We start from the raw sequence: 9,948 nt of genomic DNA on the forward strand, positions 1-9,948 counted from the left end.
AGGCGTACGTGCTGGTCAGGCTCTCCTAAGCGGGAGGATAAACTTTGCTCCTGCGAAACACACACAAAGATCAAGATCTTAATGTGGTTTTTTTCTTCTTTTTTTTTTTTTTCCTCTCCTTTCTGTCCTTTTTTTTGGCCCTTCTGCAGGTATAGGAGGGCCTAACATGCCCCCTCCCGGACCCTCAGGAGTTCCCCCAGGAATGCCTGGGCAACCCCCCGGCGGCCCCCCCAAGCCCTGGCCGGAAGGTGAGACCCGGGGCTCGTGGGCAGCACAGCTGCCTTAAACCGGGACACGGAACCGGGAGCCCGTTAGGGGCCGGCGGTTAACGAAGCGAGGTGCCGGGGCGGGGGGAAAAGCTCGCCGTCGGCGCTCCGCGCCGCTGCGGTGGAAGGAGCTTGGAGGAGTTCAGAGCTTCATCTGGGGAGGGAGCCCGTCGGGTTTATCTGCTGCTGAAGTTCTGGCGCGGCAGAGAGGTGGGGGCTTCAGGTGAGAGGGAGGGCGGGGGGCTGCGCCGAAGCCGGGCTCCGGGTACGCAGAGCCGCTTCCCTTTCCGCAGGCGGGGAACTCGGGATGTTTTTCCTCGCCGCTTTCTTGACGGCGCCCTGGTTTGGTTTTCCACAGGACCAATGGCAAATGCTGCAGCCCCCACTAGCACACCTCAGAAACTGATTCCTCCCCAGCCCACCGGCCGGCCCTCGCCAGCCCCGCCGGCGGTGCCTCCCGCGGCGTCGCCCGTGATGCCGCCCCAGACGCAGTCTCCCGGGCAGCCGGCCCAGCCGGCCCCCATGGTGCAGCTCCACCAGAAGCAGAACCGGATCACGCCCATCCAGAAACCCAGAGGACTCGACCCGGTGGAAATCCTGCAGGAGAGGGAGTACAGGTAGGGGCTACGCCGTGCTGCGGGTTACGGGGCCTGGAGTGCCTCGCTCGTCGCCTTCCTCGCGCCACCGGCACTTCTCGTCCTCTTGAGGCGTACCCTAACGAGTCCCCGACCTGTTTTACCCCGTATTAACGGGGAAGGATCTGGAGGGACAAGCGGGCGTCCGTTTTCCTTGGAGCTTCTGAAGGCACCTCCCAAAATCTCGTCCCTCCTGCTTTCCAGGGGACGTTTTATTAGAGACCGCGGGTGCCTGTCCGCTGCAGGGGAGCGTCTCTGCTGTGCCAATTGATTAAAACCGAGTTAAAACTCTGGATGCCGAGCAGCCGCTCCGCTGCCAAGAGCCTCCATCTCACTTGAGAGGGGCCTCCCCAAATCCGAGCCGTGCTCGAGAGCCCCTCGGCGGGAGGGGAGCGAAAGCCAATGCGTTGTGCTGGTCCCTGCCTGCCGTGAAATCCCGTCTCCTTCCGCTACAGGCTGCAAGCTCGCATTGCTCACAGAATCCAAGAGCTGGAAAACCTTCCTGGCTCCCTGGCTGGTGACCTGAGAACCAAAGCTACCATTGAACTTAAAGCACTGAGGCTGCTTAATTTTCAGCGACAGGTAAGCTCTCTGTCAGAGGAGATCTGCTTTATTGCCGCGCTGCCTGTGGCAGCTGCAGGTGGCACGAAACTCGCGCTATTGCAACGCTTTGCAGCGTCGCCCCTGGAGTTAATTCCCTTTATTTTTTTTAATCTGAATCTCTCCAAAAGCTGCGTCAGGAAGTCGTGGTGTGCATGAGGCGAGACACGGCCTTGGAAACGGCCCTGAACGCCAAGGCGTACAAGCGCAGCAAGCGGCAGTCCCTGCGCGAGGCTCGCATCACCGAGAAGCTGGAGAAGCAGCAGAAGATTGAGCAAGAACGGAAACGCAGGCAGAAGCACCAGGTCAGCTGTGACGTGCCGAACGTGCCGTTTTCGGGGGGGCCGGAGGAGTTGGGCGGCTGGAGTTGGCAGGGCTGAACTTTTTTAGGGAATTCCCGTGTTTTAGGGGATTAGAGGAAGATCCTCAGTGGGCTAGGTGGTCGTTGCTTGGGCTAGGTGGTCGTTGCTTGGGCTAGGTGATCCTTGTAGGTCCCTTCCAACCAACATATTCTATTCTATAAGACGTAAGGGGAGTCGATCTCACTTAGCTTATGGCGTTAGATGTATTCACTTAGCAGAACACCTGAGTGCACGAGTCCTGACGCTGCCTGTTTGCCGCTTCCTTTTCCCCGCAGGAATACCTCAATAGCATTCTCCAGCACGCTAAAGATTTCAAGGAATACCATCGCTCCGTCACAGGGAAAATCCAAAAGCTGACCAAGGCGGTGGCTACTTACCACGCCAACACGGAGCGCGAGCAGAAGAAGGAAAACGAGAGGATCGAGAAGGAGAGGATGCGCCGTTTGATGGTAAGCAGCGGCACGGGAAGCGGTTCGTGTGCGCGACGAGCTGTCGCGTGTTCCGGCTGCGCGCGGCGGGCTCGTCTCGCTTAGCGGGGTGTTAACGATCCTGCTTTCCCTAGGCCGAAGATGAGGAGGGGTACCGCAAGCTCATCGACCAGAAGAAGGACAAGCGCTTGGCCTACCTGCTGCAGCAGACGGACGAGTACGTAGCCAACCTGACGGAGCTGGTGCGGCAGCACAAGGCCGCGCAGGTGGCCAAGGAGAAGAAGAAGAAAAAGAAAAAGAAGGTGAGTTGAAGGCCAAGCTTCGCCTGGAGCTGGAATAACCTCTTTGCGGAGGCGCCGGTTTTGTCGTTCCCTTCGGCGCTGGGCCGCTAACAACCGTCTTCCTCCTCTTGCAGAAGGCAGAGAACGCGGAAGGGCAGACTCCGGCGATCGGACCAGATGGCGAAGTAAGCCCAATAATCTCATTTCCCGCCGTGCCAAGCGGGGTAGGAAACGTCAGCCACGTGCTGCAAAGGCCCGTTACGACCCTCCCCGCGGCAGGGCCGCCGCCGATGATGGGATCTAATGCAGCGGGCGGCTAAATTGAGGCTTCCCGAGATAGAACTTACAGCGGGATGGAAAGGGAGATCTCTCTGCCCGTCCTCGACGTGAATAGTTTTCTCGGACAGGCTCTAGGCCTGCCGCAGCGGAGGGCGGTTCAGGATTTAGGACGCGTGGGAACTTGGTTTCCTCCCCAGCGCTTCTCCCGTGTGAGCTGGGGCAGGGCGGTCGGGTCGGGATTCGCGTCGCCTACGAGGGATCCGTCACTCTGCGCGCGCCGGGATCAGCCCTGCGCGTTGAACTCCCCGTGCTCGGCGCTTTGCAAAACCTTTGCGAGCAGGAGAGCTTTCCAGTGGTATTTCAAGTCAGTCGCTCCTGTGGGAATGAAGTTCGGCACCTGAATACGCCTTCCCGCACAAAGATTCTTGATTTCTACATTGATTTTTTTCAAAGCAAAATGTTAGATCTCGTCAGCTTTCGAGCTTTGCCCGTCCTCCGGTGACGTGGTGCTTGAAGCAGTCGGCCGTTTCGTTCTTCCCGGCGGCCGTTGCAGCGGTCCGGCGGCGGGTTTGGTCGACGCGGTAGATGTTGATGGAAACGCGAGCTCTGTTTCGAGGCAGAAAAATCAAAATACTGACCCGCAGCCTGACTTTGATTCCTCAGCCGCTGGACGAGACGAGCCAAATGAGCGACCTCCCTGTCAAAGTGATCCACGTGGAGAGTGGGAAGATCCTCACCGGCACCGATGCCCCGAAGGCGGGGCAGCTGGAAGCCTGGCTGGAGATGAACCCGGGTAAGTCCCGCGGTGGGGGGGACGACGACAACGATGGGAGATTTCCTCTGCCCCCCTCCCGGTGCCTCTGCCTCGCATCTGCCGCACGCCGGAGCTCGAAGGGGAATGGGGAGCTCCGGCCGCACGCTGGGATTGTGCCTGTGGCGAGGCTGTTCGGGGGGGCTGGGGTCCGTGTTCGGTACGGGATCGGCGGGGAGGAAAACGCTCGGCCTGGGCCCAAAGCTCGGGAAGCGCGGGGAGCTGGAAGCAGCGGGGCTGCGGATCGGGGAGGAAGGATTTCATCAGCCTCCCAAAATTGTGTGGGAAAGGCTTGCAGGAGGCTCGGTGGGTGGTCCCGGACGCGGGCTCTCGGGCTCATACGCTTTCCCGAGAGCGCGTGTGAAGACTTGAGCTGAGTGAGGGGAAAATAAACGAATAAGCATTATTAAAAAAAAAAAAAAAACCACAACCTGATAACAAAATCCAAGTTTTAATGCAAGGGTTTCTAGAACCCTGCTGTGTGTAGAGTGCTGTTGGTAGCAGATTTGCAATTAAATATTAATATTTGTATTTAATTAGATATGAAGTGGCTCCACGATCTGACAGTGAAGAAAGTGGGTCAGAAGAGGAGGAGGAGGTAAGCAGAAATACCGCCAGTCTCCCTTACGCTTCTGTATTTTAAATATTTCTGAGAGAAGAGGAAACAGCTGTATGTACCGCGCCAAGCTCATCTCAGGAATTCCTTTTTCCAGCGCAGATCTGTCAGCTCAAATAAGCGTATTTAGAATAAACCAAAAAAACCCGTGTAAAGAAAGCGAGGGGCAGCGAGGAGATGGCGAGCTCGGCTCGTTAGCTGCCCGCTTCTCTTCCCGAATGTTTCTCACGTAACTCTTGGGACGTTCGGAAGCAAACCGTGTGCGACTGTGCTTCTGGTAGCCTCTGTCCTCGTTAGCGGCCGTGCCCCTGCGGGCAGAGGCTCCGTCTGCGAGCTCCTGGGGCCACGAGAGCTTCCCCGGGGGGTTTCGGAGCCTGTTGTCCGCAGGCTCGGTCGCTCCGGAGCGCGGCTGAGCAGGTTTTGCTGCCGTTTCCGTTGTATAAAGGAGAACGAGCGGCTCTGTGCTCAGAAGGGCGCGCTTTGTGTCTCCTGGCAGGAGGAGGAAGAGGAGCAACCGCAGCCTGCTCAGCCTGCCCTGCCTGTGGAGGAGAAGAAGAAGATCCCCGATCCAGACAGCGACGATGTCTCGGAAGTGGATGCCAGACACATTATCGAGTGAGCCCTGCCTCTCGGCCTGCCGGCGCGGCCTGCCGGCTTCTCTTTCCAAGTCGCTTTTGCGAACCTCGCGTGCTTTGTGTCAGAGGAGCGAAATTCGGCGTGCGGCCTTTGCTCTGCTCCCGGTTTTTGAGAGCAGTCTTTCCAAAATGAGACCTAATCTGGCTCGTATTGGGAAAATTAACCACCGCGGCACTGATTCGGCTCCCCGGGAGTTTTCTCCAAAGGGATCGTCTGTCTTATCTCCATTTCTTTTTTTTTTTTTTCTCCTTTCCCCTCCCCAGGAACGCCAAGCAAGATGTTGATGATGAGTACGGGGTGTCTCAAGCTCTGGCGAGGGGCCTGCAGTCGTACTATGCCGTGGCCCACGCCGTCACCGAGCGGGTGGACAAGCAGTCCACGCTGATGGTCAACGGAGTCCTCAAGCAGTACCAGGTGAGGGGCTGCGGGAGGGAGCGAGTGCCTGCCGGACCCTGTGGCCCTGCCGGACCCTGTGGCCCTGCCGGACGCGGGCGCTGCCGTTTATGGCGGCGCTGCCAGGAGGTTTCGGCGGGAGGCGCCGAGATTTGGGCTGCGCCGAGACGCTCCTGGTAGCGAGAAACAGGAGCCGCGGGCAGAGCCGGCGCGCGTGTCTGGTGCGAGGTAATGAGCCAGGCTCGCTCGCTGCTTAAAACAAAGAACATCGGCTCTCCGCCTGTGCCCGTGGCCTTGAGAGGAGAGGAAGGCGTTAGTGATGTGACTGGCTTTAAATAATTAAAGCGAGCTCATTAATAGTGCATAGGGAGCTCGTCTGCGTAAGGCGTAAGACGGGGTGGGGTGGCAGGTCGTTGGCCCATCCGCTGCGCGACCCCTCTGTCTGCGGTCTGATGTATTTTCAGCCCTCCATCCCTCCTTTCCCCCCTAGATCAAAGGTCTGGAGTGGCTGGTGTCCTTGTACAACAACAACCTGAACGGCATCCTGGCCGATGAAATGGGTCTGGGCAAAACCATCCAGACCATCGCTTTAATCACATACCTCATGGAGCACAAACGGATCAACGGACCCTTCCTCATTATAGTACCTCTCTCGTAAGTGCCCTGCCTGAATTCCTCGCCCCTCCCAGCCCTGCACCGCACAGAGAACGCTTGGCCTGGCCTCCGTGCCGGCTCCGGGCCTCTGCCGTGCGATTCCCCGTTGCGCAAGGGCCAGTTTTACCGTTTCTCTCTCTTTTTTCTTTCCCCCCCCTCCAGAACTCTGTCGAATTGGGCGTACGAGTTTGACAAATGGGCTCCTTCCGTGGTGAAGGTCTCATACAAGGCAAGTACCGGCGTTCTTTTTGCACGCGCCTACCGGGCTCCTTCGGCCGCTCGTTTCGTGAGGATTCCTGGGATGCCAGTTTGCCTTTTCCTCCTTCCAGTCTAACAATATTTCCATTATCCCAAGGAAGCTGGGACGCTTCCTGGCGCTAAATCGATGAAATCCACATTTGTTTGTCATTCCTTAACGGCAGAAGGAATCCAGCTGCTACCCTCTGCACAAATGTTCTCCCTGCCTTTCTGTAACGGGCACAATTGTTCCGTGTGGATAACAACTACTCCCACCCCCTCTCTTCTCCTGGAAATTGTATTCGGGTTTAACGTTTCTGCTTGAAATTCTTTCTCCAGGGCTCCCCAGCAGCAAGACGGGCATTCGTACCTCAGCTCCGAAGTGGGAAATTCAACGTCTTGCTCACTACTTACGAATATATCATCAAAGATAAGCACATCCTGGCCAAGGTGAGTCCTGCCGGCAGCGGGCGACAGCGGCTCCCTCTTGGGTGGGGTTTGGGCTGCGGCAGGAGGATCGCCCGTCCTCCCTGCGCTCCTGGGCGCTGCCCAGGCGTCACCGAGACAGTCCCTGTCAGGAAAATCCTGCCCTCTCGAGTGGGATCTTTAGCTCCGCAGTCTCTCGTCGTCGCGTGGCAGGAGGCGAGGAGCCGCTGCTTACCCTCAGCAGCCAGAGCTGATGTAGCATTCCTGTCATTTTTGGCTGCATATCCTGTGATACAGCAAATATTGGGGTTTTTTTTCCCTTTTAATAAAGCAATTCATAGGACAATGAACCTTTGTCAGAACCCCTACCAGATCGTCGTCGCCCTTCTGCCCTAGCTGAGCAGCGGAGGGTTTCTCTCTGTGCTCAGCCGGCAGCCGCAGGGCGAAGATCAAATGTTGAGGCTTCCCCCGGGCTGGAAGGGTTGTGCCGTTCCAGAAGCAGGCAGGCGAGGCGCCAAAGTCAAAACCCCGGGTTTAATCTCGCTCAGAATTAGTTCTGCAGCCCCGCTTACCTCGGCGGCGGGGCTCTGCCCAGATGCGGAGCCCGCGCCGGAGCTGGCGGGCCTTACCTCGGCAAGGCTTCGAAGGGAACCGCCTTCTCCCTTTGCGTTGCCGAGAGTTAAACACGGCTTGACTTGTTAACGGCCAGAAATCTCAAGAAATACTGAAACGCCCCAAAGCTGGCGTCGGTCCCTGTCAGCTGCTTGGCATTAGCGTTCTTCCCTTCTCCCCGCTCCTTCTGTGTCCGTCTCGGAGTCAGAGACACAAAGCGCTCCTGATGGGAGCGGTTCCCAAGCCGCAGCTTAGAGGAGGTTAGACTGGGTTTCCGCGATCCCGGCTAGCTCGGATCAATCCTGGACGCCTCCGGAGGCCCGGCTCTACCAAAGGCTGTCGGTGGGATTCTCCAGTCGTAGCTGGAGCTCAGTGAAGGTGCTGCGGCGCCGGGAGCCGCCGTCCCTTGCCCACACCGCCCTTCTCCTTCCCGCAGATCCGCTGGAAGTACATGATCGTGGACGAGGGCCACAGGATGAAGAACCACCACTGCAAGCTCACCCAGGTCCTCAACACGCACTACGTGGCTCCGCGCCGTTTGCTGCTGACGGGCACCCCGCTGCAGAACAAGCTGCCGGAGCTGTGGGCCCTGCTCAATTTCCTCCTGCCGACCATCTTCAAGAGCTGTAGCACGTTCGAGCAGTGGTTTAACGCTCCCTTTGCCATGACGGGAGAGAAGGTAACGGCAGGAAGGCGGAGGGGGGGGTGTCAGGGCTGCCGTCGGCCGCCGGGCGTTTTGGGTAGCTTGTGTTTGCAAACGCTCGCAAAAAGCTCTAATTTCCCCGCACGAGGTGCAGAGCGCCGTAAAATGTCATTTCTTTGGGGTGGGTTCTAGTGGAAGACTGGAAAATACAGAGTGATAGTTGAGTACGGGAGGTGAGGGTAGGTGAACAGTTCTCCCGTCGCCGAGATACCTGAGCGTTGGTGGGAGAAGCCGGTTGGGCTCTTGCTGGTGCAGTTCTCGGGTGGCGAAGGTGCTGTCGGTGCCGCCGTTAACGGCTCTGGAGCTGTTTGAAGCGACTCCCGTTGAATTGCGGCAGCCGAAGTTTTGCGGAGCAGGTCATCGGGCAGCTGGGGGAAGATAACGTGAGCCCGAATTTAAAAAAAAAAAAGTCAGTGCAGAAACCTCCGATTGTGACGATTACCTCGAAGAGGCTTTCGGTGTCCCGTTCCGCCGCGTGCGGAGCGATGCGTCGCCATGCTTTACCCTGGCCCTGGGGATCTCGCCGCCGTTGAGGGATGCTGAGGAAGGGAGCTTCCCTTGCGTAACGGTTCCCTTTCCTGGTCACGCAGGTGGACCTGAACGAAGAAGAAACCATCCTGATCATTCGGCGTTTGCACAAAGTGCTGCGCCCCTTCCTGCTGCGGAGGCTGAAGAAGGAAGTAGAAGCGCAGCTGCCTGAAAAGGTAACGGCCGGCAGGGTCTGTCCCGCTCTTCCCCCGCCTCGGCGTGCGCGTGGAGCTTTGTTCGGCTCCCTGAAGGAGATGGCTGGGTTGATTCATCCGAGAAGGGGGGACTCGGGGTCCCCCCAGGCTTTAGAAGCGGACGGGTTTGTGCCACGCTTCGGAAGGGCGCAGCGTCGCGGGGTTCTGGAGGTGCTCGCTCGCGTCGCCTCGGGAATTAACCCCTCCTCGGTCCTTGCAGGTGGAGTACGTGATCAAGTGTGACATGTCCGCTCTGCAGAGGGTCCTCTACAGGCACATGCAGGCCAAGGGCGTGCTCCTCACGGATGGCTCCGAGAAGGACAAAAAGGTCTGGCCGTGGAAGTATCCCTGCTTTTGGCGGATTGCTCCGCTGTCGGAGTGGGGCTGGAACCTCCTCCGGGGCTGGGGGGGGTCTGTTCCGCCTCTGTCCCCGCTTGCTGCATCAAGAGAGAAAGCAAAAACCCCTTTGACGAGCAAAGCAAGAAGGCCTGGAGGGACGGGGACGGGGACGGGGCCAGCGCCCCGCTCCAGTGCGTGGGCTGCCTTGGGGCGATGGGTTGAGCTCGGCCCCTTGTGCATCCAGGGTGGTGCTGGGTGTCCTCCTGCGCCTGCCAGGGAACCCGCGGAGGCCGCCGCCGCCTCGCTTCTCAGCGTGATCAGAGCGCCAAGTGCCAATTAATTAGAAGGAAAAATTACAAAAGACGCTTTGATCTGAACTAAGAGCGGGAGGTGACAAATTCCGCGTTCTTCGGCTCGGCTCCCCCAGAGCAGCTGCCTCTCCAGCAGCCTTTGCTCCTTCGCCGCCTCGGGCTGACTTTAACGCCTGTATTAAAACCTTGAACTTCGCCCCTCGCTGACTGGGGAGAGCCTGGCTGCCCACCCGGGCAGTCCCGCTGCCGGTCCGGTGCCTCTAGGCACAGCCCCAGCTAGGTCTGGGCCGCGCTGGAGCCTCGGGGCTGCGAACCCCCAGCTAAATGCTCCCAGAACGTTCCTCGGGAACACCCGGATGGCTCTTGCCGTCGGTAAACTTCAGTGCAGATTTCTAACGTCCTGTCTCGTCTGCGCAGGGCAAAGGCGGCACGAAAACCTTGATGAACACCATCATGCAGCTGCGGAAGATCTGCAACCACCCCTACATGTTTCAGCACATAGAGGTACCGTGGGCTCCGGGCTGGCACGTGCCGGGATCGCACGCCCTCCGGAAACGGGGCGGAACGGTTCCGTTCCCCTCCTTAAACGGAGATCAACCAAACGGCTTATCTCTTGTGGCTGCGGCACAGAGCGAGC

General features: G+C 58.6%; 1 protein-coding gene across 1 annotated transcript; it reads left to right on the plus strand.

Annotated features, from left to right (window-relative positions):
* Positions 1-149: 149 nt before the first annotated feature.
* Positions 150-9,815, plus strand: LOC127028874 (transcription activator BRG1; the record flags this gene model as incomplete). Its single annotated transcript, XM_050914530.1, has 18 exons — positions 150-248; positions 625-883; positions 1,357-1,483; positions 1,633-1,806; positions 2,139-2,312; positions 2,426-2,593; positions 2,707-2,757; positions 3,515-3,648; positions 4,203-4,260; positions 4,775-4,893; positions 5,178-5,328; positions 5,798-5,961; positions 6,124-6,190; positions 6,538-6,648; positions 7,673-7,915; positions 8,530-8,643; positions 8,882-8,989; positions 9,729-9,815. Coding segments are annotated over 18 exons (2,408 nt in total), but the record flags the coding sequence as incomplete, so codon positions are not given.
* Positions 9,816-9,948: the final 133 nt, after the last annotated feature.

Source organism: Gymnogyps californianus, unplaced genomic scaffold (genome assembly GCF_018139145.2).
Source record: "Gymnogyps californianus isolate 813 unplaced genomic scaffold, ASM1813914v2 HiC_scaffold_460, whole genome shotgun sequence".
NCBI classification, from domain to species: Eukaryota; Metazoa; Chordata; class Aves; order Accipitriformes; family Cathartidae; genus Gymnogyps; species Gymnogyps californianus.